The following is a 25,423-nucleotide window of genomic DNA, read 5'->3' as shown; positions in this document are numbered from 1 at the left end:
GTGAGACCTTGCACCCTGGCGTATGTATACGTGAGTTTCATCAATTATATATACATAATTGATAAAAATTATGAATGAAGCTACAAACTTTATTTGAATTTCACAAGTAGGGCTTCTTGGTGCCCAAGACGTAATTGGCTTGGTTTTAAAACGAAAAGTTCCGTGCCCCTGAGGTCCCCTCAGTCTTGGACAAACCGGCACCATCAGCCATCCTACTCACCAGCTTTTCCATTAAACGTCCTTTTTCTGTTCCGGGATTCAACCCACCACATCGTATTTAGTTGTCCTGCCTCCTTAGTTTCTTATAATCTGCAACAGTTTCTCAGTCTTTTCTTTTCTTTTCTTAGTATATTTTATTGATTATGCTACCGTAATTGTTCCATTTTCTCCCCTTTCTCCCCTTCCATTCTGCAGCCGCCCTCCCACCAGCATGCCCCGGAACCTTAGTTCATGTCCATAGGTTGTATGAATAAATTCCTGGGCTTCTCCATTTCCTCTACTATTCTTTTTTTTTAAAGGTCAATTTTATTTATTTTTTATTTTATTTATTTATCTTTAGAGAGGAAGGGAAGGAGAGAGGGAGAGAAATATCAATGTATGGTTGCCTCTCGTGCGTCCCCTGCTGGGACCTGGCCTGCCACCCAGGCATGTGCCCTGACTGGGAATCGAACCGCGATTGTGTGGTTCACAGGCCCACGCTCAATCCACTGAGCTACACCAGCCAGGGCTTGCCCTTCCATTCTTAATGAAAGCTTTCTTGCCTGTCAAGTTTCTTTTGAGAAAATCAGCTGATAGTCTTATGGGCACTTCTTTGTAGGTAATTGTCTCCTTTTGTCTTGCTGCTTTTAACATTCTCTCCTTATTTTGAATGCTGGCTAACGTAATTATGATGTGCTTTTTTGTGTGTGCTTTCATAAGTCCAACTTCTCTGGGACTCTCTGAGCTTCCTGGACTTCCTGCAAGTTTATTTTCTTCTCCAGATTGGGGGAGTTTTCCTTCACTACTTTTTCAAATAAGTTTTCAGTGTCTTGCTCTTCCTCTTCTCCTTCTGGCACCCCTATGACTCGGATGTTGGAATGTTTAAAGTTGTCTCGAAGGTTCCTGCCTCTCCTCGTTTTTTTTGAATTCTTGTTTCTTCCTTCTGTTCCGGTTGACTGTTTCTTTCTTCCTTTTGTTCCAAACCGTTGATTTGAGAACTGCTTCCTTCCCATCACTGCTGGTTCCCTGTACGTTTTCCTTTCTTGTACTTTGCACAGCCTTCACTTCTGCCTCTATTTTGTGTCTGTACTCAGTCACTTCTGTGAGCATCCTGATGACCAGTGTTTTGGACTCTGCATCTGATAGGTTGACTCTCTCCTGGTCACTTAGTTCTTTTTATGGAGGTTTTTAAAATATATATTTTATTCATTTTTTAGAGAGAGAGGGAGAGAGAAAGAGAGGGAGAGAAACATCTATGTGTGGTTGCCCCTCATGTGCCCCCTACTTGGGACGTGGTCTACAACCCAGGCATGTGTCCAGACTGGGTTTCGAACAGGCGACCCTTTGGTTTGCAGTCCGGGGCTCAATCCACTGAACCACATCAACCATGGCTGGAGTTTTTTGTTATTATTGTTTGTTTTTAATTTACAAATGAATGAATTTCTATGACATGGTGTTTGTGGACATAGCTTTGAGTATTGTTTTATAGACACATATATATGTATATAATACAGATACTTCATTCGCTTTCATTCACAGGACATTAGTGGTCATTTCTTCCATTCTTATATTGCATTCTATTAATTCTTTTTTAAAAGATTTTTTAAACCTTTAAACAAAAGTTTATTTGTTTTTAGACAGAGGGGATGGAAGAGAAACACCAATGTGTAGTTGTCTCTCACGTGCCCCCTCCCGGAGACCCTGCTTGCAACTCAGGCCTGTGCCCTGACTGGGACTCAAACCAGCAACCTGCTGGTCTGCAGGCCAGCACTCAATCCAGTGAGCCACACCACCAGGGCCTTTTTCTGGTGTTTTGATCTGTTCTTTCATTTGGGCCATATTTCTTTGTCTGGGCACGCCTGTTATATTGTAAGGGGCGGTGTGGTACCTAGGTATTAGCCAGGGAGGGGCAACCCGCATCACTGCCTTGTGATGCTCCATGTGGGGGAGGGGTCACAGAGGGAACAGTCCTGCTTGCTGGGCTCTTGCCCCATTTTCAGTCACTTCCCTGCTACCCACAAGCAAATTGGGCCCTTCTGGTGCTGACTCCCAGGTGAGTGGGCTTGTGTACATTCTGGGACCAAGTGGGTCTCTCTGACAAACACTCCTCCGTGAGGCTGGGAGTTTCTCCCGCCCCCACAGCCCCCACAGATGTTCACAGCCTAAGATTTTGGGGCTTTAGTTTCCCACGCTGGAACCTTGGTCCCCCAAGTTGTTCCTCCTCGCTTATCGGCACCTGAATTCGGGACTGCCTGGTCCGCCAGCTGCTGCCTTGTTGCGAGTCTTCTCCGCCCCAGCTGCCAGTCTCTGCCCCTCCTACCAGGCTGGGTGAATGTTTCTCTCTCTTTGGTTGTTGGATTTCCAAACAGTTCAACTTCCTGACACTTCTTGTTGGTTTTTGTTTTTAATTTGTTGGTGTCCTCTTGGTTGTGCAAGGAAGCAAAGTCTATCTACCTATGCCTCCGTCTTGGCCAGACATCAGTCTTTCCTTCTCTTTTATGACCTTGACACTTTTGAGGAGTACTGGTCAGGTATTTTATAGAATGTCCCTCAGTTTGGGTCTAGATGTCTTCTCATGATTTTGAGGAAGAAAACCCACAGAGGTGAAGTAGGGCAGAAATTGGATGTTTTGTTTTTTTAAATATTTTATTTATTTATTTTTACGGTAAGGGGAGAGGAGGGAGAAAGTGATGGCACAGATGGGCACAGGTAACAGGTTCTTGGTGATTGCGGACAAAGATTTGAATGGAACATGCAGAATTTACAGCAGAAGACAGAAAGCAGATTTGTTAAGCTAAGCAATAGTACACTCCACAGAACACGGGGATGTACAATCTCGAGCAGAGAGTGACCTTAGGGACTGGAGGGATTCTACTCTTTTTTATTTTATTTATTTATCTATCTATCTTTAGAGGGGAAGGAGAGAGGGAAATATCAAGGTATGGTTGCCTCTTGTGCACTCCCTGCTGGGAACTGGCCTGCAACCCAGGCATGTGCCCTGACTGGGAACCGAACCGCGATCCCTTGGTTCACAGGCCCACGCTCAATCCACTGAGCTACACCAGTCAGGCTTATGGATTCTTCCTGCATTCTACTCTTAAAGGGCAGATATTCCTGGCTAGTTTTGATAGGCTTTTATTATGCATGTACAAGTAGTTATATTACTTTAAAGCTACTGTGCATGTGGTCTCCCATGATTTTCCTTAATTGGCCACTAGGGAAAGGGGTCCCACAATGTTAATTCATTATAATGAAGCAGGGGTCATGTAGCATTTTCTGCGCAGGTGCACTCATGCGTCACCATGTTTCAGCGCTTTTCCGAAAGCAGGAACAACCTGTCTTAGATCAGAGTCAGTGTCCTTTATCGTAGCCCTGGGGCACCTCCGGAAGTTCCTCCCTCCTGACTATCTCCTGCCTTGCTTTGACATCAAGAAAATGGAGAGTCACTGTGTTCACACCAGCAATGTCCTTGGGACTCCGCGCCATGTTTGCGGCACCCAGGTGCCCATGTGGGGCTGGGGAAGAAGTGTCTGTATGCCCAGGAGGCGGGGGTCACTGGCTACACTAAGGAGGCCTACGTGCCCCATCCTAACAACTTGGAGGCTGTGAATCTGTCGCCCAGGCTGCCCAAGGGCGCTGTGGTTCCTGCCAAGTCTGTGGGTATCTTCAACTGGTAGCTCTGCTTTGGGCTCCTGGTCACGGCTGTGGGACTGAGACTGGAGCTCAAGTGGCAGAGGTCAAGGGTTGGGGTGATGGGAAGACCCGCCAAGGAAGAAGTCTGTAAAGTGACTGGCTGGGAAACCCTTTGGAGAGCTAACCTGGGGCCAAAAAATGAGCTTAGCTGGAGTCGTAAAAAACAAAACAAAACAAAACAAAGTGTTAATTATAGACATTATCCTATTAAACATGTTGTTCTGCAGCTTTTCCCCTTCAACAGCGTGTCCTAAAGAGCGATTTTAGGACAGAGAGCTATGTCATTCTTCTAACTTTTACCCTATTACAAGCAACTGCAGCGGTTCTCAATATTTCTTTAAGTGTAATTTTATTTTTATTTTTTGTACGCTTTTACTTTTTTATTGTATTTTTTGTTAATATATTTTTTAAAGATTTTATTTACTTATTTTTAGAGAGGGGGGAAGGTAGGGAGAAGCTCCTTCCCCCACGCCCTGTCCAACTCAAGTGGCTGCACACATTTACACCCCAGCAGCATTGGGCAGTACCCATTTTCCTCATATCTTACCGACACGTGATAACCTACAAAAGCCCAGTGACCTTCTGAAGGTGCCAGCTCTCTCTCCGGACCACACCTTCCAGAATGCACTGCGGTTCACCGGCTACCTGGTTGCGTGAAATGGAATGACCAAAGCCTGAGGACCTCAGAAAGGTGGCGCTGCCTCCGCTCCTCACCGGCGCCTAGAGCAGCGACTACCACTCCCATAAGCCACAGTGGACTGGCGCCGCTGGCCACCATTTCAAGGTTCTGCAGGGGCTGGGGAGGGCCCGGGATTCCACTTCCCGGCAGGCAGTGCGGCCCGAGGGGCGGAACTCCATTTCCCAGCAGGCTCCAGGCGGCGGGCGCCGCCGTGCCTGGTGTGGGATGTAAGCGTGGAGGTGGGCGCGGGGGACTGAGAGCAGGACTCTAATTGGGGTTTGGGGGGTTTGGCCAGAGGGTGCCTTCCTGACGGACTCTAGGGCCTGGGGGAACGGTGGTAGAGAGGGAGCGGGACGGCCATTGGCGGTCCTCAGCGCGGATCTAGGGGCGCACGGCCATAGGGGCTGGGGCTCCTGGGGTCTTAGGGGATGAGGAGGCCCTACAGCCTCGGCTGAGGGGGTCTCATCGGCGCAGGAACAGATGTGCAGAGGGTGAAGGAGATAGTGAAGCAAGGGATTGTGTGTGTGTGGGGGGGGAGTGGAACCTTAGCGGAGCCTGGGAGGGGGCTCCCCTGCCGTGCCCACCCAACTCTCCCACCCCGGCTCGCCTGCAGGCCGAGGACCGCCGCCATGGGGCTGAAGGCCGCCCAGAAGACACTGTTCCCGCTACGCTCCATCGACGACGTGGTGCGCTTGTTCGCAGCTGAGCTAGGCCGAGAGGAGCCTGACTTGGTGCTCCTATCCTTAGTACTGGGCTTCGTGGAGCATTTCTTAGCCGTCAACCGCGTCATCCCCACCAATGTGCCCGAGCTCACCTTCCAGCCCAGCCCTGCGCCCGACCCTCCTGGTGGCTTCACCTACTTCCCAGTGGCTGACTTATCCATCGTCGCTGCGCTCTATGCCCGCTTCACCGCCCAGATCCGAGGTGCTGTCGACCTGTCTCTATACCCTCGAGAGGGGGGTGTCTCCAGCCGCGAGCTGGTGAAGAAGGTCTCCGATGTCATCTGGAACAGCCTCAGCCGCTCCTACTTCAAGGATCGGGCCCACATCCAGTCCCTCTTCAGCTTCATCACAGGTTGGAGCCTCACAGGTGGCAAGGAGGGATAATCCCGTCCCAACTGACGACCTTGTGGACCTTGGCCCACCTCTTCACAACACTTGGTTTGCAGAGAGCTTTTGAGACCTGCAGGCCTTGTGAGGTGGGGCAGGTGTTAACTAACCTATGCAGTTAGGGAAGCAGGCCCAGAGAGGGGAAGTAATGTGCCAGAGTCACACAGAATGCAAGGCTGGGACTAGATCCCAATCACTTGTCTCCAAACCCATTAACCATCCTCTGTCCCCTTAGCGCTACCCCCCATCCCTGCCATTGAGCAGCTTATAGGAGTCCTGCACCCCAGTATGAGGCACAGGGGACATCAACAGATTTGGGGGGTAAGGAGCCAAAATCTAGCTACATTTGAGACAATTAAATGAAATATCTATGAAAACGTTTTGAAAAGGAACAGACTAAGGGCTTCACCTCAAGTGATGGCTTAGGTCTCAAGGCTGGCAAAGATCTTCCTTTGCTCCACACCCAGTTGACTGGCAGTCATGTCCGGGAGCGCCATATTGAGAAGGAACCTGAGGCTGCTTCTGAGCTTAGCGGGAAAAGGGTTCGAGGTGAATTAGGAGTGTTAGTCAGTGGGTGTGTGGGAAAAAAAGAGTGTCAGACAGAGGCCATGTTTTTGCCCACTCTGTTATAACCTGATAGGCATAATAAAGTGAGGGAATTCTTAAATAAATAAGATGATTGCAGAGAAAGAGATGTGACTGAGTGAAAGGCTGGGCGGAACCAGGAAGGTCCAGGAAGGTGTGCTGATGGGGGGATGTAAATGGGGTGGATGAGGCTCTGAACACCCAGGAGGGAGGGGACGGAAAGGTGGGGGGTGAGGGTGGGAGGGAACACTGCCTATCCCTGCCTAGACCCCTCCCCCCAGGCCCCCCTTGGAGGGCCCTCTTTCATTAGCTCCCCCTTCCACAGGCACCAAACTGGACAGCTCTGGCGTGGCCTTTGCTGTGGTGGGAGCCTGCCAGGCCCTGGGTCTCCGGGATGTTCACCTCGCCCTGTCTGAGGACCACGCCTGGGTTGTGTTTGGGCCCAATGGAGAGCAGACCGCTGAGGTCACCTGGCATGGCAAGGGCAATGAGGACCGGAGGGGCCAGACCGTCAATGCGGGCGTGGCTGAGCGGGTACTGCCCCTTCCCCCGCTCCCTGCACACTCCAGCAGACACCACCCCAGGGGTAGTGCTTCCCTGGGCCACGCTCCCCTCTTCCGGTCACCAATTACGTATGTCAGGAGGGGACGCAGAAGGGCCTTTTTCCTGGCTGTCATTCCCTGGAGCGGGCACAGGTAGCTCACCATGAGATATCTGGTCTTGTCCTCTCCTAAGAGCTGGCTGTACCTGAAAGGATCATACATGCGCTGTGACCGCAAGATGGAGGTGGCATTCATGGTGTGCGCCATCAACCCTTCCATTGACCTGCACACTGACTCCCTGGAGCTGCTGCAGCTGCAGCAGGTGAGGTGTGCCCGTGGGCCCTCGCACAGGGGCACTTTCCCTCCCCGGGCTTCAGCTTCCCCTTCTGCAACATGGTTAATGATTCCTGGCCGGGCCTGGCCCAGGGCTCTTGGGAGAGTGGTACTGAGATGTGAAAGGGCTTTGACTCCAGTAAGAGGCTAGGTCCTAAGTTCTGGCCTTCCCTACCTGGTGGGGGGTCCCTGCTGTTGCACCCCACCTCTGGCAAACTGAGGACTTCTCCCCACTCCCTCCTCTAGTTCATACTTTTTCTATCTTTTGGTTTCTAGAAGCTGCTCTGGCTGCTCTATGACCTGGGACATCTGGAAAGGTCAGTAGAGGGAAGTGGGCGGGCTGGGCCTTCGGGGATTGGGAGGCTAGGTGACAGCCTGGACTCATGACCCTTTCCCAGGTACCCCATGGCACTAGGGAACCTGGCAGATCTGGAGGAGCTGGAGCCCACCCCTGGCCGGCCAGACCCACTCACTCTCTACCACAAGGTGGGGACATTTCAGGGGGTAGAGAGGGGAGACCCAGCAGTGGCTGGGGTTTCCCTGGGAACTGGGAGGGAGCAAGTGAGAGCACCTTGGGTGTGTTTGCATTTGCCATGTACATATTCAGCACTTCCTGAGGGGTGTTCTGGGAGTGGTGCGGCCGGGATTTGTCCCTTTGGCCCTGCTTTTTCCACTGCCTCTCATTGTCCTTCATGGAGTATGACAGAGGTCGAATGTGGGGGCACTGAGGAAGGGGTGTTAACTTGATGGGTATGGGGGTTAAAGGGACATCGGGCTGGGTTTGGAAGGCTTTGGTGTTTGTGTAGGAGTGTGTGGGAGAGCATGGGAAAGGGACATGCCCTGAGCTTGGAGGGTGGGCCTCTTCCCTTCCCCAGTTCTTATTCTGTGGGGGTCTCCACCATCTGCATTCTGGCCCAGGCCTCAGCAAGCAGTCCTGCAGACCCAGGGAGGAGCCCTGCTAGAGGGGATATGAGGGTGTGGAGATGGGACTCTCTGGGATCTTGCCTGTTTCACCTGGTGTGATCTGATGGGACATTTGTGCCAACTGGTGCAGACGGGGGCTGCCTCCCTGAGGCCCCTTTGCTCTGTTCCCAGGGCATTGCCTCGGCCAAGACTTACTACCGGGATGAGCACATCTACCCCTACATGTACCTGGCCGGCTACCACTGTCGCAACCGCAATGTGCGCGAAGCCCTGCAGGCCTGGGCTGACACAGCCACGGTCATCCAAGAGTGAGGATCCCCCCAACTAGGGCCTTAGCCCATTCTTTCCTCCCCTTCCACTCAGTTTCTAGTCACCCTTGTCCAGGAGTGAGGCCTGGGTCTCAAGCCCCATCTCTTCCTCTAACCCCTAGGCAGCCAAGGCTACCGTCACCCAGGAGGTAGGGACCCTGATGAGGGTCTCATGCCTTTCCCTCCCTCCCCTCGCCTCCCAGTGCCGACCACTGTCATCCGGCAGTAAAGCCTGCACCCCTGCCCCACGCCCTGTCCTCACTCTTGCTCTGGGCTGACACCGACACCGTCATTTTGGGGTGAGGACTGCAGCCACTCACCTGGTCCCTAGATGATTCAGGGACAGGAACCTGAGCCCCACCCCCCACCAGGTCCCCCACCACCCACCACAGCCAGGGTCCCACAGCGCCCTACTGCTCTCACAGCTACAACTACTGCCGGGAAGATGAGGAGATCTACAAGGAGTTCTTTGAAGTAGCCAATGATGTCATCCCCAACCTGCTGAAGGAGGCAGCCAGCCTGCTGGAGGCTGGCGAGGAGCGGCCAGGGGAGCAGGCCCAGGTGAAAGCTGCATTTCCCCCGAGTCCGCCTCCCTTCGGTCAGGGCTCCCGGTCACGGGATGGGGACTGCTGCCCCAGACTGGGGACTGCCGGAGGGAGGTGGCCCAGCCCAGGTCCTGGGTTTGAGGGAACTGGGGGTACTTGAGGGGTTTCTACCCTGCTCCTTCAGGTGGATGGGGTGAAGCCCATCTCTTTCATGGTTAAGGGTAGGGTGGAGGTAAGGGATGGTCTCCCTTTTTCTCTGAGTCTGGCGGGTTTTGTAAAAGGAAGAGGGTTCTAAGACTTCTCTCCTATGGTCATGTCTTCCGGAGCCAGGGCTCTTTGATGAGATGAGGGGCCTGGCCTGTCCCCTCTGATAAGGGATGAGTAAGGGGTTCTGATCTGTGCCTCCTTTCCCCCTCGCCCAGGGCTCCCAGAGCCAGGGGTCCGCCCTCCAGGACCCAGAGTGCTTCGCCCATCTGCTGCGTTTCTACGATGGTATCTGCAAATGGGAAGAGGGCAGCCCCACGCCCGTGCTGCACGTGGGTTGGGCCACTTTCCTTGTGCAGTCCCTAGGCCGCTTCGAAGGACAGGTGAGGGGTAGCTGCGCAGGGGTACTGGGGAGGGTAGATGGTGGCAGCAGCAACAGAGGAGCCAGAACCTTCATGGCCCTGAAGGGGATTTGCTCATCTCTTGAGTGCAGATGAGATGGAGGCCTCGCCACGGTGGCTGAGGCTGGGCCCTAGGAATGTAGCCACTGTGCCGCAGTCCTCCCCTCAGCCTGCGTTCCCTATTCGCCAGGTGCGGCAGAAGGTGCGAATAGTGAGCCGAGAGTCAGAGGCAGCTGAGGCGGAGGAGCCCTGGGGCGAGGAGGCCCGGGAAGGCCGGCGGCGGGGGCCCCGCCGGGAATCCAAGCCCGAGGAGCCGCCGCCCAAGAAGCCAGCGCTGGACAGGGGCCCGGGCGCCGGGCAGGGCGTGGTGCCAGGGCCCTCCCGGAAGCCCACAGGGACGGTCCCGAGCACTGCCCGAGGTCCTGAAGGCGGCAGCGTGGTCTCAGCGCCTGCGCGTGCCGCATCGCCTCCACCAGAGGGGCCGGTGCTCACTTTCCAGAGCGAGAAGATGAAGGGCATGAAGGAGCTGCTGGTGGCCACCAAGATCAACTCGAGCGCCATCAAGCTGCAGCTCACCGCGCAATCACAAGTGCAGATGAAGAAGCAGAAGGTGTCTACACCCAGCGACTACACTCTTTCCTTCCTTAAGCGGCAGCGTAAGGGCCTCTGAACTACCCTAGCACTCCTCAGTCCGCTTCAGGCTCCACCCCAGCACCCCCTACCCAGAATAAAGGTTCTGGCCGGGTGTCAGACTCACCCCAGTGCTCGACATTGGAATAGATAGATGCCATTCCCCAGTGTCCCGGTCGGCCAGTTGAAACCGCACCCTGGGCCCCATCACCAGTCGTTAAAGGTCCAACCACGGGAAACTCAGGCCCCACCTGAGAACTCAGGCTCTCCAACCGGAGGCCTGACCCGTGTTCCTCTGGGCCTTTCTGAGTTCTCAGCCCCTGCGGCTCAAGTTTCACCCTAAACCCTAGACTCGCAGGTCCCGCCTCCCGCCGGAACCAAGGGCCGGCTCAGAACATTTACACACTATAGAATCCCATCCCTTGGGAATTCAAGCCCCCTACCCCAAAGAATTTAAGGGGAGTTTACAGAAGCTGGAAGTCCTAGCTGCTTCCCCTGGCTATCCCGCTAGTCCAGGATAGAAACTGCGCCCTCGGCCTGTGCGAGTCCTGAGCTCCGCCCCCTTCCTGACTGTCTGGCGCCAGATCAGAGCAGACCTCTTCCGACCCTCTGGGAACCTCCCCTGGTTCAGCCCATCTCTGGGGACCCTGGAGGAAATCTGCGGGGGTTTGTGAGTGGGTGAGGGGAGCCTATATCTGTTTTGTACATAGATTTATTTTTCAGTTCTAAGGAAGATTAATACATTTTTTAAAAAAACAAACAAAACATGTCTGTGTTTCGTCTGGGAATTTGGGCGGGGCGGGGGGGATTGTAGGGCGCCCTTTCTATCCTCCGCCTTCTGACCTGCCACCTGTAGAACGCAGGGAACCATGGCTGGCTGAAGGGCCTCGGCCTGCCGGCTCCGTGGAGCTCCACGGGGCTTCGGGGTTTTCCCTCCCCGCTGGAGGGCCTGTCCCATGGGCGCCTCCTCCCGGCCGGGCGGCGGGGCATCCCCGGCCTGTCCCCGCCCCAGGCCCCGGCCCCGCCCCCGCGGCCTCCGAGCCACCGGCGCCCGCCCTGCCCCGCCCCGCGCCGCCCGCGCCGGCTCCTCTCAGCAGCTCGCCTCTGTCCGCCGGCCCGACCGGCGCCGGGCCATGGCGCTGCTGCGGGACGTGTCGCTGCAGGATCCGCGGGACCGCTTTGAGCTGCTGCAGCGCGTGGGGACCGGAACCTATGGCGACGTCTACAAGGTGCGTCGTGTGGCTGGACGGGCGGGGGAGCGGCAAGGAGGGTGCCAGAGGGATCCAGCCCCCCAGTCCCGCCCCCTCCTCATTCCGCTTCCCCCCCTCCCCTCCGTCCCTGTAGGCTCGAGACACGGTCACGTCCGAACTGGCCGCGGTCAAGATAGTCAAGCTAGACCCAGGTGAGGGCCCGGAGCCAGGGCCTCTGCGCCGGAGGGCGGGCAGAGAGCCTGGCGGCGTGGTGTGAGGGGCGGAGAGTTGACATTTCCGATGCCCCCTGAGAGGCAGGCCCCAGGAGGTCCTGTCCCCAGGCACCTGTCTGGCTTGGAGAGAGGAAGCACTCTGTGTTCGTTGGCAGATGAGGACACTGAGTCAGGGCGACCCCTCTGAGGCTGCCCTCGTGATGTCCTGTGCTCCCCAGGGGACGACATCAGCTCCCTGCAGCAGGAAATCACCATCCTGCGAGAGTGCCACCACCCCAATGTGGTGGCTTACATCGGCAGCTATCTCAGGTGAGGCCGCTTTATCTCCCTGCCCACACTCAGGCAGCCCCTATGTGTGGCCCTGCCATGTGCCCACGCCAGGTCTGTGTCCCACCAGGAGTGACCGCTTGTGGATCTGCATGGAGTTCTGCGGAGGGGGGTCCCTGCAGGAGATTTATCATGGTGAGGGCCAGGACTCCAGGCCCCAGAGGGCCACAGCCTTCTTCCCACCCTCTACCCCAACATGTGGCAGGAGGGAAGAGCTGGGGCCCAAGCCTACTCGTCACTGGCTGTGTGACCTTGAGAGAAATACTAGTCTTCTCTGGGCTCTGTACTCTAGACTGCCTGCTGCTTCCTTGACCCAGGGTGGCCTGGGAGGGTCAGCATATTCCCCAGACCCCCATGCCAGCCCTCACCCCTTCCATTTCAGCCACCGGGCCCCTGGAGGAACTGCAGATTGCCTATGTCTGCCGAGAGGCACTGAAGGTAGCTAGGCCCATAAGGCTGCTCACACGCCCAGTCCCCAGGAGCTCTGGGCAGGGAGCCCAACTGGCCAGTGTGTTTGGGGGGTGGAGTGCCTCGGCCCTGAGGGGCTGTGGGACCTGGGAGAAGGGGCCCCGGCCCTGTTGCCGGAAGCAGCCCATTTCCCTCTTGGCTCAGTCACTTCCTGTTTGAGGAGAGGGGAGGAGGAAGCTGCCTGGGTGGGGGGCCCCAGTCCTCAGAGGGGGTTCAGGGAAGGTGGGAGGGCACTGCACAGCTGCTCTCAGGGACTCCTCTCTGTCCCCAGGGGCTGCACCACTTGCATTCTCAGGGGAAGATCCACAGAGATATCAAGGTAGGGCTCTGGCGCTGGGGGAGTGAGGGGAGGGCTCTCGGGAGCCCCAGATGGGATTCTCTCTTCTCCGTTCCTGCAGGGAGCCAACCTTCTCCTCACCCTCCAGGGAGATGTCAAGCTGGGTCAGTACCTTGGGAACACAATCAGGGTGAGGGTTCTGTGGGAACTCCTAGAGTCGCAGAGTGTGCGTTCAAGTGCTGGGTGTCCTTGGGCAAGTCACTTTACAGCTCAGACCTCCGTTTCCCCACTGAGAAAAGTAGAAGGGTCTTGCCTTCCTCCTAGAAGTTAGACGTGGTTGGGTCTCTATGCAGTTCAACATGGGACCTGGCATTTGGTCAGCAATAGAGGGTGGTTGACTCTTCCCGAGAGGGGAACCTGGCCTTGGCAGTTGTAGCTGAACTTGGTCCACCTGCTGTTTGAGCTCTGCCAGGTGCATCCTGAGCCTAGGGGTGGGTGGGGAGTGGCAGCCAGAGGGCGGGTTTGAGTAGCTTTTCTCCCTGCAGCTGACTTTGGGGTATCAGGCGAGCTGACGGCGTCTGTGGCTAAGAGGAGGTCTTTCATTGGGACTCCATACTGGTGAGGCTGCACCATGGGGTGAGGGGCCAGGGGCCACAGGGGGTCCCCTGGCCATCCTGTCTGTGACTTTGCCTCTAGGATGGCCCCTGAGGTGGCTGCCGTGGAGCGCAAAGGTGGCTACAATGAGCTGTGTGACATCTGGGCCCTGGGCATCACGGCCATTGAGCTGGGCGAGCTGCAACCCCCACTGTTCCACCTGCACCCCATGAGGTCAGCAGAGCACCTGCCCCTTGCCTGACCCTTAAGGCCCTGCCTACCCTCAACTCCTGACCTTTTGCTCTCCACAGGGCCTTGATGCTCATGTCCAAGAGCAGCTTCCAGCCACCCAAGCTGAGGGACAAGACGCGCTGGTGAGAGCCCACATCCCTGGCCAGGGCCCCCTTTCCAGCCAGTCCTCATGGGGGTAGAGGAGCCACCTTCCACCTTCCAGGGTGCAGCCCCAAGACCCCTGACCTCTCTGGCTTTCTGCAGACTGTGGGAGGGGCTTGCCCCCCCACTCCACCCTGTGGGCCTGGGACTGGTGTGGACAGGGAAGAAGGGCATATGGTTATTGATGGAGGACCCTCCATGTCGCAACAGCAGTATTGCTTAGGCTGCCCTTGGCCTCGGGTTGGCCCCTTCCTGGGCAAGCCCTGCAGACTTCTCTGGAGTGGGGGCAGGGGGAAGGTGGCAGGATGCTCTGCGTGAGGGCTGACCTGGGTCTGGGCGCTGGGGGCTCTTGTGCCCACTAGGACCCAGAATTTCCACCACTTCCTCAAGCTGGCCTTGACCAAGAACCCCAAGAAGAGGCCAACAGCAGAGAAGCTTCTACAGGTGGGAGGCAGGGGGCGGGGCAGGGAGCCCAGTGCTTGAAAGCAGGGACCTGAGGGCCAGAGACTGACCTGAGCGCTCCTCAACCCTCCAGCACCCGTTCACAGCGCAGCAGCTCCCTCGGGCTCTCCTCACACAGCTGTTGGACAAGGCCAACGACCCCCACCTGGGCGCCCCCTCCCCAGACGACTGCGACCTGGAAGTAAGTGAGGGCCTCTGGGGAACTGGGTTGAGGCCTGGCCCCGTTGCAGGGAGTGCAGCGGCGATATAGGTCCAGGGCCCTTTAACTTGAATATTTCTAGCACAGGGAGCCACTCATTAGGAATCTTCCCTGAGCTGGTCTTGCCTCTCTGCTCTACCCTTTGATAGGTTCCTGCCCTTGACCCAGGCTGACCGTGACCTTTGCTCAGCCAGTTTCTGCTTTCTGTGTGACCTTTGGCCAGTTACTTGCCTCTGTGTGCTGGTTTACTCATTTGTGAAATGCGGGTGCCACTCCATCTCAGAGGACCGATGTGCGTGAGGCACACTGAATGTGGTGTGGGGCGAGTGCTGGGTGTGTGTCCACTGTTTGTGTTCTTTCTTAGACTTATGACATGTTTCCAGACACCATTCACTCCCGGGGTCAGCACGGCCAGGCTGAGAGGACCCCCTCAGAGATCCAGTGTGAGTCAGTGGAGTTGGGGGGGTCTGCCTGTGTGGCTTTGGTGGGGGTCGGCGTGTGTGGATTTGATGTGAGTGTGCGGGTAAGTCCGGAGTCTTCATTCCCCCTAACCTGTGTATGCTGGGCCCTCCAGTTCACCAGGTGAAGTTTGGCGCCCCACGCAGGAAGGAAACGGACCCGCTGAATGAGCCGGTGAGAGGGCTGGCTTTGTGGGAGGGTGCTGTGCGGGGTGGGCCAGGGCGCTGTGCTGGAGATCGGGCATTGCAAATCAGGGCACTGGCCCTTGGCTTAGGACCGCTGTCCAGGCAGGCTTGTCCCACCCAGGGACGGGGAAGGCTGGGGGCTCCTGGGCCAAGTCCTTCTGGAAGGGGGCAAGGTGACCACACCTTTCTGAAAAGTGGGCCTGTCACATGCCTGAGCCCCCAGCCCACTCTGTGCAGCACGTTTCTCTTGGCCTCAGTCTCGTGTCTGTCACTGGCTGGCTGACTCACGTTTCTCACTGTCAGCATTTCCTCACTCCCACGGTCTGTCTCTCTCTGCCTTGCTCTCTGTCTCCTTCTCTCTGCTGTGTGTCTCTCTTTCCCAGTCTCTTTGCCCCTCACTGTCTTCCTCTTTCTCTCACACCAGTCTATGACTGTCTCCCTTTTTTATTTTAAAGATTTTATGTATTTATTTTTTAGACAGAGAGGAAGGGTGGGAGAGAGGGAGAGAAACATCACTGTGTGGTTGTCTCTTGCACGCCCCCTACAGGGGACCTGAGTTAGCCCAGAACCCAGGCATGTGCCCTGAGTGGGAAGGGAACTTTCAGTTTGCAGGCAGGCACTCATTCCACGGAGCCATACCAGCCAGGACTGTCTCCCTTTCCATCTGTCTGTCTTCTCTCTCCCCCACAACCTCTTGATCACCCTCTCAAATTGCCTATCCATCTCTCTCCCCATCTTTCTGACGTGGTTCCCCCACAGTGGGAAGAGGAGTGGACACTGCTGGGAAAGGAGGAGCTGAGTGGGTGAGTGAGGGGGAGGGAAGCTGTAGCGGAGGGGGTTTGGGGGCTGCAGAAAAGGCTGAGCTCTGAGCCCTTCCCCTCCCTGCCCAGGAGCCTGCTGCAATCAGTCCAGGAGGCCCTGGAGGAAAGGTGAGGAATAGGTCTGGAGGCGGGGTGGGGCAGTGGGCCCGGCCCGGGCCCAGTCACATCCCCTGCCTTACTTCCCTCTTATTCCCTGCCACAGGAGCCTGACCATACGGCCAACCTTGGAACTCCAGGTGGGCACTGGAGGGAAGCTGCAGCCGGGGTGGGAGAAAGTGCTGTAGAGGGCAGTTGGGGTCGGACCAAGTTACACGGTGACCTGCTAATGGCTGGGCTGGGCCCCTGCCCTTCCCGCCAGGGGCTGGACTCTCCAGATGATGCGATGGGAACCATCAAGCGAGCCCCATTCTTGGGGCCATCCCCCCATGAGCCTCCAGCTGAGGACGCTCTGTCCAGGCACCCAGGTGAGTCCCAGGCTCCAGGCAACAGGCGGCAGGCCAAGGCGGCAGCCCCAAACTCTGGGGCTTGGAGTTTACATGGGGTCTCTGCTTGCAGGAACCCCACCCCAGCCTCCCCCAGGCCCTGACAGCCCCCCACTTCTCCCCACTGCCTGGGCCACTGTGAAGCACCGGGAGGATCTTGAGGTGAGGGGGTGCTGCAGAGGGACTGGGGAGGTGGGAGGCCCGGGTGCCACGTTGGCCTTGACTCCTCCCTTCCTTCCCAGAGATCGTCTTGCCATGGGCTGCCCCCAACCCCCAAGGTGCACGTAAGTGTCTGCCCCACCGCCCTGCAGCCCCGCTGCCAACTGTCCACCGTCCCCGTGCTTCCTTACCTGCCTCTTGCCTCTCCCAGATGGGTGCCTGCTTCTCCAAGGTCTTCAATGGCTGCCCACTGCGGATCCACGCTGCTGTCACGTGGATTCACCCTGTCACCCGGGGTAGGCCAGGGGTAGAGAGGAGGCAGGAGCCTGGGACTCCCCAGCTTGGGTCAGGGCAAATGACTGACTTCTGACCCTGCACCCAAACCTGCAGATCAGTTCCTGGTAGTGGGGGCCGAGGAAGGCATCTATACCCTCAACCTGCATGAGCTGCACGAGGACACGCTGGAGAAGGTGAGGCCGGGCTGGCTGCAGAGGGCGAGGGCCTCGGGGGGCCTTGGGGTGCTGACTGCCTCTCCCTCGGCTGCTCTGTGGCCTACAGCTGATCTCACACCGCTGCGCCTGGCTCTACTGCGTGAACAATGTGCTGCTGTCACTCTCAGGTACACATCAGAGTGGGCAGGGCATGGGTAGGCAGGGGTGCGTCCTGCCCCCTGCCATGCTCTGAGCCCTGCCCTCCCTCCTTGGCAGGGAAATCCACGCACATCTGGGCCCATGACCTCCCAGGCCTATTCGAGCAGCGGCGACTACAGCAACAGGTTCCCCTCTCCATCCCCACCAACCGCCTCACCCAGCGCATCATCCCCAGGTCGGGGGCCCTGGGGGAGCCTGGATGTGCAGGGGAGAGGGGAGTAGGGGGGCAGAGGGGCAGAGTCAGAGTTGGCCTCGCGCCTTGCTCGTTGCTGGGACTTTAGCTCTTAGATAGGTTGTGACCTTAGACATGTCACTTTGCCTCTCCGAGCCCCAGTTTCTTCATCTGTCAACGCAGTTGAGCACCTCCTCTCCCCCTGACCCAGGCTTGTGCGGAGGCAGGAGGGAGGCAGTGGATGTGAAAGCACTTCACAGGCTGTGGAAGCTGTGGTGCTTGGGCTGTGGGGCACATGCTCACTGAGCACTTGGTGTGGGCCAGGTCTGGTGCTGAGCTTGAAGAGGACAAATCAAATGAGTCCATCTCTGACAGTTGGCACCCGGTACTGAGCTGAACCAGAGGGAGCTGGGAGGACCGGGGAGGCCGCCGAGAGGCCAGGCTAGCTCATGGAGTTTGGGAGCACGAGGAGGTCCTCTGGGCGGATGAGTTGGGAAGAGCCTTCCAGGTGGAGGGAAGAGCAAGTGCAAGTGCAGGTTGGTGACGGGGGAGTTACAAGGTGTTTGGCCTTCGGGAGTGGGGCGGAGTAGCCTGAGAGGCCGCTGCACAGGTGGCAGAGAGCTTCTTTTGATGTCAGGTCCAGGAGTTGGGCTTTGTCCACCTGGCAGCAGTACTGTGAGCCTTTTAGAACCTCTGTGTGTGTCACCAGGGTTCTTCTTGTTGCAGGTGATTCAATTCGAAGGGACTTTAATGGCTCATGTAGCTGAAAGTCCAGGAGTAGGGTCAGCTTCAGGCCTAGCTGGATCCAGGAGTGAATGGCGTCATCGGGAATCTTTCTGCATCTCTCCCTTTTCCTTATCACCTTCATTCTCACTTGGGCTCTCCGGCTGATTGATGGGTCCCTGCAGTTCCAGGCCAGCATCCCTCTAGTCAAAGCCCCGTGGAACCAGAACCTCTATTTCCAAGTAATTCTCACAAAAGTCTGGGGGCCGATTCTCGTTAGTGTAGCTTAGGTCCATGCCTCCCCCTGAGCCAGTCACTGGGCCAGGGGATGAGGAGCTGAGCCTGGGGCGGGGGTGGGGCAGGCCTAGCTCACGTGCCCTCTCCTGGAGCTGGGGGCAGTGAGAGAGGACGTCACTGGAGAGATGAAAACCAGGAGGCAGCTGCTGACAGGCTGTGAGGACAGTGGGGAGGAGGGTTTGGAGCAGGAGACTGTGGGCCCCTGGAAAGGAGGACAGCATAGTGATCCGAGATGATGGGAGTTTGGCTACAGGACCGTGAGGTGTGCAGAGCACTATGGAGGAAGTGGGGTTGACGGGATTTGGGGATGGGCCAGAGTGAGCTCCAGAGAGAGGGAGGGGTTGGGAGACCTCTGAAGGAGCAGGGTGTGTTGTGAGGTGCCCACAGGATGTCCAGGGCAGAGCCCCTCATTCATTTAGCAGCTAGTGTGTGCCAGGTAGTGGTCTGGGGGTGTGAAACGCTTTTGTGAACTAAAAAACCCTAATGTTCTTCAGCTTTTCTCGCTGAGGAAGACAAAGAATCAACAGGAGAAGGCAGTATATTCTGTGCTGCTACACAGACGGAAAAGTGCTACATGGAGAAGTGCAGGGGAGGAGGGTCAGGCAGTGAGGGGTGTGGCTTGTGGTGTTAAGCAGGGCGGGGTGGTCAGGAAGGACCTCGCTGAGACTGTGTTGTCTGAGCAAAGACTTGGACGAGGTGATGGAGCAAACCTGGTGGATATCTGAGGGAAGGGCGTCCCAGGGGGAGGAGATGTTCGTGCAAAGGCCCTGGGGTAGGAGCAGGCCTGGCCGGTTTGAGGATCAGTAAGGAGGCTGGTGTGGGCCAGTGGATGAAGGGAGGGAGGTGACCTAGGAGGGCCCTGCGGCCACAGTGAGGCCTCCAGCTTTGACTGGGAGCAGCCTCAGAGCCACTGCCTCAGAGCTGTGTGGTCAGAGGTGTTCATGGGATCACTCCAGCTGCTGCACTGAGAACGGACTGGAGGGGATCTGGGTGGAAGCAGGAGACCTTCAGGGCCCCGTTGAGATTATCAGATGGGAGGTGATAGTGGCTTGGGCCTGGGTATCGGGTGAAGGAAGTGGAAAATGGTCGGATTAAGGTTTTATTCTGAAAGTTGAACCAACAGGATTTCCTGACAATTGGTGGATGGGAGAGAAAGAGGAGTCAAGGATGACTCCAAGGTTTCTGGCCTGGGCAACGGGAAGGATGGAGCTGTCATCAGCTATGGGTGGAGCAGAATTGAACGTTGTCACATTGAGTTTGAGATATGCAAGTGGGGACCTCGGTCAGCTGCTGGCCGGGTGAGGCGGAGTTCCGAGGGGGTGGCTGGGCTGTGGCCTTAGGTGTTGTTATGACCAGGTGGGTGGCTGAAGCCAGCGAGCCAGACCGGGGAGGCCAGGCCAGTGCCTGCCCCAGCTGGCGAGATGCCCTTCCTCAGCGTGCTCACCGAGGGCCGCATCTGGAGCCCCGGCCCCCGGGCTTCCTGAACTCATTCCTCCAGCCAGTCTTTGTTTGGCCCAGAACCTACAGGAAACGGGTCCATCATGGCCCCGGCTAGCCACAGGCCGCTTTGGGTGTGTGTTTGGAAAATCACAGTCACGGTGTCCACTTCAAATGTAAAGAGCAGAGAACTAAAATTGCTGGGAGGAAAAATCAGACACTCTCTGCCCACGGCCAGTTGGGGAAGACAGTGAGGGGAACAGGGGGAGAGAGAAGAGGGAGGACGGGGCAGAGACAGACAGACAGACAGGTGGGCGTTGGCCTTCTCGGTGGGGCCCACATCCTGGCAGAGGGCACCCAGGGCTTGGGTCACTGGGAGGAGATGGCAGGGCTGCTGACACGTACGTAGTCTTGTTCCCTGGAGGAAGAAACAGGCTCAGAAAGTCCCTTGGGAGTTGCGGGGGGAACAACCAGTAACCAAGGCGAGGACCCCACTTCTTCCCAGGCACCGAGGGGAGCCAGCCACTGGCTGCACATGGCCGCGGGCTCAGCCGAGACAGCTGGGGGGCAGGCCGTTTGCCTTTTTCTGCATGTCTTGACCTCTGGGCCTGTTTGCCCGCCGGTGACACGGGACGCGCAGGCAGGGATGGGCTGCCTGGTGGAGCGGGACCTGCATCAGCACCCAGCCCCCGCTGTGCTCTCATCTTTTCACTCATTTCTCCAGTTTCAGTGACTGGAAATAGGTAGGAAAGGAGCAATCCAGGATGATAAAAGCTAGCCCTCTGTGAGTGCACGTGATGTGCATCCCTACGAGGTAGGTGGCCGTGTTATCCCATTCCACAGATGAGGAAGTTCAGGCATGGAGAGGTTAAGTGACTTGCCCAAGGTCACACAGGCAGAGGTAATTCTGGGATCCAAATCCCTGGACGGGACAGACTCCAGGCTGCAGAGGTGGGTGCTGGAGCCGTGAGACCAGCCTGAGATCCGGGTCCCTCATGGCTGTGTTACAGCAGCGAGTGGCTTTGCCTCTCTGAGTCTTAGTCTCTTCCCTGTAGGGCAGAGGAGGTGACAGTGCCCACCTCTTAGGGCTCTGGGGGGCCTCATGCAAGGATGGCACCCATGATGCAGGCCCTGGTTATCCCCCTACAGGCGCTTTGCCCTGTCCACCAAGATTCCTGACACCAAAGGCTGCCTGCAGTGTCGTGTGGGTAAGAGCTGGGCTGGACGGCACTGGGGAGCGGTTTGGGCGCAGGCCCAGCCTGGGGCCCACGGTTTGCCTCTCTTGCAGTGCGGAACCCCTACACAGGCAGCACCTTCCTGCTGGCCGCCTTGCCCGCCAGCCTGCTCCTGCTGCAGTGGTATGAGCCACTGCAGAAGTTCCTGCTGCTGAAGGTGGGGGTGGGTGGGGTGAGGACAGGGGACCCTCCAATGGGTGGCAGCGGATTTGGGGGGAAAATGGAGAACTGAGCACCCCTGCTGCCCCCAGAACTTCTCCAGCCCCCTGCCTAGCCCAGCAGGGCTGCTGGAGCCACTGGTCCTGGAAGGGAAGGAGCTACCGCAGGTGTGTGTGGGGGCTGAGGGCCCCGAGGGGCCTGGCTGCCGTGTCCTGTTCCACGTCCTGCCCCTGGAGGCTGGCCTGACACCTGATGTCCTCATACCCCCTGGTAAGCAGGAGGGCTAGGCTGCTGTGTGCATGCATGTGTGCATGTGTGCACGCACACATGTGTGTCCACAGAAGCCTGGCTTCCCTTCAGCTGGGCTCCCATAAAAGATTTCATTAGACTGCCCTGGCTGGTGTCGCTCAGTGGATTGAATACGGGCTTGTGAACCAAAGGATCACAGTTCGATTCCCAGTCAGAGCACATGCCTGGGTTGCAGGCCAGTTCCCAGCAGGGGACTCACGAGAGACAACCATACATTGATATTTCTCTCCCTCTCTCCTTCCCTTCCCCTCTAAAGATAAATCAATAAAATCTTTAAGCAAAAAAAGATTTCATTAGACCAAAGGCTCGGCAGCTAAGAAAAAAATGATCAATGGGGCAGGAGCTGCAGGGCCAGAGCCGAACCGGGCACGGCGGGCTCCCGTGGCCCCCATTCTGGGCAAGAAAGCAGGACAGTGGGGGTTGGGACAGCTCACGGGAGCAGAGTGAGTGGCAGTGGGTAGAGGAGAAGGCAAAGCGCACTGGACTAGGAGCTGCCGTGTCCCAGGCCCCGAACCAGGGGTCAAACATCCAGGGTTTCTTCCTTCCTTTTTTTAAAAATTGATTTGAGAGAGAGAGAGAAACATTGATTTGTTGTTCCACCTATTTATGCATTCATTCATTGATTCTTGTATGAGTCCTGATGGGGGACTGAATCCGCAACCCTGGCGAGCTCGTTCCCTGCTCTACCCCACTGGCCAGGGCAGGGTTTCATTCTTAATCCTCACAACGGTTCTGCAAGGTTGACATCATCAGGTCTGTGTTATGGGTGAGGAAAGCAAGGCTCAGAGGTTCAAGGTCACATGGCGATGGAGTCCCAAAGCCGTGTTCTCCTGACTCCAGAGCCTCTGCCCTCCCCCAGTTGCCTGGGGCTCAGGTCCGCTCCCTAGGAGCCTGCAGAAGGGTCGCTTGGCCTCTCGAAGCCCCAGTTCCCCGGCTGTGCAGTGAGATTCTGAGCCCTGACCCTGCCAGGTTGTGAGAATGAAATGCACTTGTTGCCAAGGGCTGCTGGTAGCATGTCCCCCGAGTCCTCCTCTTGGGACCACAACAGGGCTGGTGGCTCATGTCTCCCTTCTCTGCCTGCAGAGGGGCTCCCAGGCTCCGCCCAGCAGGTGATCCAGGTGGACAGGGACACAGTCCTAGTCTGTTTTGACCGTGAGTGCCCTGGGGTTAGGGCTTCGTACGGGGAAGGGGGTGAGGGAAGCCATGCGGGTCCCTCCCCAGGAGGGAGCCGCCCCACGCCGCCCACCAGCCCTCTCCCTGTGCAGGCTGTGTGAGGATTGTTGACCTGCTGGGTGAGCCTACGGCCACACTGGCTCCTGTGCTGACCTTTGACTTCCCCATTGAGACTGTGGGTGAGTGGCCAGACAGAAGTGGGGGGTGGGCGTATCCCGGGCTTGCAGGGCCGTGGGGCTGGCAGCAGGACAAGGAGTCAGGCCATCAAGCCCCTTTTAAGGGCCATCCTGGTTACCTGTGGTCTGGGAGGACCCCAGTGGCCCAGTGCAGGCCCAGGATGTGGCTGGGGAAGCCAGCGTCTTCAGGGCAGGCACAGGGCTGATGGCAGCCCGGCCCCTCCTAGTGTGTCTGCAGGACAGTGTGCTGGCCTTCTGGAGCCACGGAATGCAAGGCCGCAGCCTGGATACCAACGAGGTGAGTAGGACTCGGGCACCTGGCTGCCCTCCACCCAGCTGTCTCCGCCTCTTAGGAGAGGACTCGCTGGGGTAGCCTCAGTGACCCTTTTCTTGCCAGGTGACCCAAGAGATCACAGATGAGACAAGAGTCTTCCGAGTCCTTGGGGCCCACAGGTAGGACCTGGCCTCCCTTTCAGATGTCCCCAAGGCCAGACGGATGTGCCTAAGCACTATGCTGCCTTGCTCACCTGCGCTCCTCTCCCCCCAGAGACATCATCCTGGAGAGCATTCCCACCGACAACCCTGCGGCGCACAGCAACCTCTACATCCTCACGGGCCATCAGAGCAGCTACTGAGCAGCCCAGGCCTTGCCAGGGACATTCCCCCCACAACCCCCATGCCTTAGCCGAAGTCTGTTTTAGGCAAAGGGGCCCCTCCCACATCGGAGGAGTCCAGGCCCCCAATTTTGCTGGGCCGAAGGGCAGAAATAATCCTGAGAAGTTTCAGGGCTGGGGAGGGGAGTCCAGCCCACACCCCTGCAATAACTGGACCAGAGGAAGCTGCTGTCACCTCTCCCTCCGCTCAGGCAGCCCAGGGTAGGGTGGGGGCAAGCCCTGGGCAATCCGTTCCACTTGGTTCCACATTTCCTTTCCACTCATCTTGCCAAGACCCTGCTCCTACGCCCTGTCCTGGGAACATAGTATTTAAAAGAGAGAACTATATTGGTATTAAAGCTGGTTTGATTTTGTTCTGCTGGTCCTTCTGGGTTGAGTGGAGCTGAACCCACTGTCTCATTTCCTGCCTCTGGCATATCTGTCTGTGGCACCAGGTGCGGGGGGTGCATCATGGAAGGGCGGGCCACCAGTGTGGTGGTGGTTCCCTCATGGTGGGGGTGCCAGGCAGTAGTGGTGGGGAGGCCAGTTCCCAGAAGGTGTCCCCGGGGCAGTGCTTCTGGGCTCCCTTGCTTAGGATGAGCCCTCAGCTTTGCAGTGTGGCCAAGGAGTCATGTAGACGGGAGGTCCCTGAACAAAGGGACTCTCATCCAGAGCAGCCCTGCCCGTGCAGGATCTCACCAGGCAGCCAGGGTCCAGGAGGGGCTGACCAAGAGCTGCTCCACCCAGCCCCAGCGAGGCCCATGGAGACAGCCTGCCGTGACCTGCATTTCTTGCCCAGGCCTAAGGCTGCCTCCCTGCCTCCCACCTGCTGCCTGGGAGTCAGCGGGCTTGGTCAGACCGGGCCTACTGAACGTGGGCACTACCATCCGGGCGGACTGGGAAGATTAGCCTGTGTCCATTTCACAAGCATTCCCAGGGGGCCTGCTCAGTGCCATGCCCTGGGCTGGCAGAGGGGCCGCTGCTGGGGTGTGGGCCCCAGTGAGGGCAGCTGTCCTCCTTGGCTGAAGCCTGCATCTTTTTATTTTTTAAGATTTTATGTTATTTACTTTTAGAGAGGGCAAGGGAGGGAGAAACAGGAGAGAAACATCGATGAGTTGCCTCTCATACAGGCTCCCACTGGGGACCAAACCTGCAACCCAGGCAAGTACCCTGACTGGGAGTTGAACCGGCGACCTTTTGTTTTGTGGGATGATGCCCAACCAAACGAGCCACACAGGTTAGGGCTGGAGCCTGTACCGTGAGGGCACATCCATCCACCCATGGCTTACCTTGTGCCTTCTGTTGCCCTGGGCTCCCTACTGCAGAGAACCTCATGTCGCCCAAGGCACTGACCAGCCTGCTCTTGACCACAGCCTTTGGACAGATGAGGCGAAGGAGGCAGGGCGGCAGCTGGCCTCACAGGAGGGGTTCAGCACTCAGGCAGGGCCGGGCCTGCAGCAGGTGGGAAGGCCTTGTGTCTGGGGGAAGAACTTGAGCGAAGGCCCAGGGGCCAGGTCTTGAGTTTGGCCCAATCCCCTCCCTTCTGATATTCAAGGCAGGTATTTAAATAAGAACTTCTTTACATCTGGCAGGCTGTTGGGACACATTCAATAAGTGAGTGATGGGTAGATGGCAGCTTGTGTGAAGAGCCTGCAGCAGCCAGGTCCATCCCCAGGGCCCCAGGGATCAACCCCATGGTTGTCATCTTGTCCACCCTGAAGCAGAGCCCTAGCTGCCCTGACTGCTAGTGACTGGGTCTCTCAGCTCAAGTGGGAAGTCAGACTGGGGAGGAGACACGGCCCCTGTGCACTGGACACTCTTCCCTGTGTTTTCTGTGAGACCCAAGGGAAGGTGAAAGGGATCTTCCAAGTTCTGATGGCTTGTCTGTCTGCCCCTGCTTGGAGAGCATCTGATAGGCCAAATGGTGGGGTGACAGGTATGTGGCTGACTTTCAGTTTTCTAGGTTTCTTGACGGAGGCATGGGATTAAACTGAGGAGTGCCAGATGTGGGAGGTGAGCTCCCACTCGGCAGAGGCCCC

At 57.3% G+C, this 25,423-nt stretch overlaps 2 protein-coding genes across 6 annotated transcripts; both read left to right on the top strand.

The window, feature by feature from the left end:
* Window positions 1-4,689: 4,689 nt before the first annotated feature.
* Window positions 4,690-10,911, top strand: MEN1 (menin 1). Of its 2 annotated transcripts, none has more exons than XM_037053133.1 (10): window positions 4,690-4,797; window positions 5,184-5,644; window positions 6,590-6,798; window positions 7,000-7,128; window positions 7,416-7,456; window positions 7,538-7,625; window positions 8,235-8,371; window positions 8,797-8,932; window positions 9,339-9,503; window positions 9,712-10,911. In XM_037053133.1, coding segments are annotated over exons 1-10 (1,848 nt in total). In that variant the 5' UTR covers window positions 4,690-4,795; the 3' UTR covers window positions 10,192-10,911. The 2 variants fall into 2 exon arrangements, with proteins under 2 accessions (XP_036909028.1, XP_036909027.1); XM_037053132.1 differs by having other exon boundaries at window positions 4,714-4,809.
* A 304-nt stretch (window positions 10,912-11,215) lies between these two features.
* Window positions 11,216-23,759, top strand: MAP4K2 (mitogen-activated protein kinase kinase kinase kinase 2). 4 transcript variants are annotated; one of them, XM_037053129.1, is made up of 32 exons: window positions 11,217-11,380; window positions 11,496-11,553; window positions 11,793-11,883; window positions 11,972-12,036; window positions 12,284-12,339; window positions 12,641-12,688; window positions 12,795-12,810; window positions 13,192-13,264; window positions 13,343-13,474; window positions 13,552-13,614; window positions 13,996-14,077; window positions 14,169-14,276; window positions 14,659-14,737; window positions 14,869-14,927; window positions 15,698-15,741; window positions 15,829-15,867; window positions 15,962-15,995; window positions 16,118-16,223; window positions 16,315-16,403; window positions 16,484-16,525; window positions 16,612-16,696; window positions 16,791-16,870; window positions 16,959-17,019; window positions 17,108-17,225; window positions 20,829-20,887; window positions 20,968-21,071; window positions 21,166-21,343; window positions 22,466-22,534; window positions 22,648-22,734; window positions 22,959-23,029; window positions 23,129-23,184; window positions 23,279-23,759. In XM_037053129.1, the coding sequence occupies exons 1-32, from the start codon at window positions 11,285-11,287 to the stop codon at window positions 23,364-23,366; spliced, it is 2,436 nt and encodes an 811-aa protein (XP_036909024.1). In that variant the 5' UTR covers window positions 11,217-11,284; the 3' UTR covers window positions 23,367-23,759. The 4 variants fall into 4 exon arrangements, with proteins under 4 accessions (XP_036909025.1, XP_036909024.1, XP_036909023.1 ...); XM_037053128.1 differs by having other exon boundaries at window positions 12,768-12,810; XM_037053130.1 differs by lacking the exon at window positions 11,496-11,553 and having other exon boundaries at window positions 11,216-11,380; window positions 11,956-12,036; window positions 12,768-12,810.
* Window positions 23,760-25,423: the final 1,664 nt, after the last annotated feature.

Source organism: Sturnira hondurensis, unplaced genomic scaffold (genome assembly GCF_014824575.4).
Source record: "Sturnira hondurensis isolate 20B ecotype Veracruz unplaced genomic scaffold, ASM1482457v3 Scaffold0007797, whole genome shotgun sequence".
In the NCBI taxonomy this organism is placed as follows: Eukaryota; Metazoa; Chordata; class Mammalia; order Chiroptera; family Phyllostomidae; genus Sturnira; species Sturnira hondurensis.
The sequence above is the reverse complement of the archived record's forward strand: the minus strand, read 5'-3'. Positions and strand labels throughout refer to the sequence as shown.

Coding starts and splice junctions, on each gene's coding strand:
- MEN1 (XM_037053133.1), top strand. Junction 5,645..6,589: donor CCTCTTCAGCTTCATCACAG/GTTGGAGCCTCA, acceptor CCCCTTCCACAG/GCACCAAACTGGACAGCTCT. Junction 9,504..9,711: donor TAGGCCGCTTCGAAGGACAG/GTGAGGGGTAGC, acceptor CCTATTCGCCAG/GTGCGGCAGAAGGTGCGAAT.
- MAP4K2 (XM_037053128.1), top strand. CDS start 11,285: ATGGCGCTGCTGCGGGACGTGTCGCTGCAGGATCCGCGGGACCGCTTT. Junction 16,224..16,314: donor CGCTCTGTCCAGGCACCCAG/GTGAGTCCCAGG, acceptor CTCTGCTTGCAG/GAACCCCACCCCAGCCTCCC. Junction 16,871..16,958: donor ACGAGGACACGCTGGAGAAG/GTGAGGCCGGGC, acceptor TGTGGCCTACAG/CTGATCTCACACCGCTGCGC.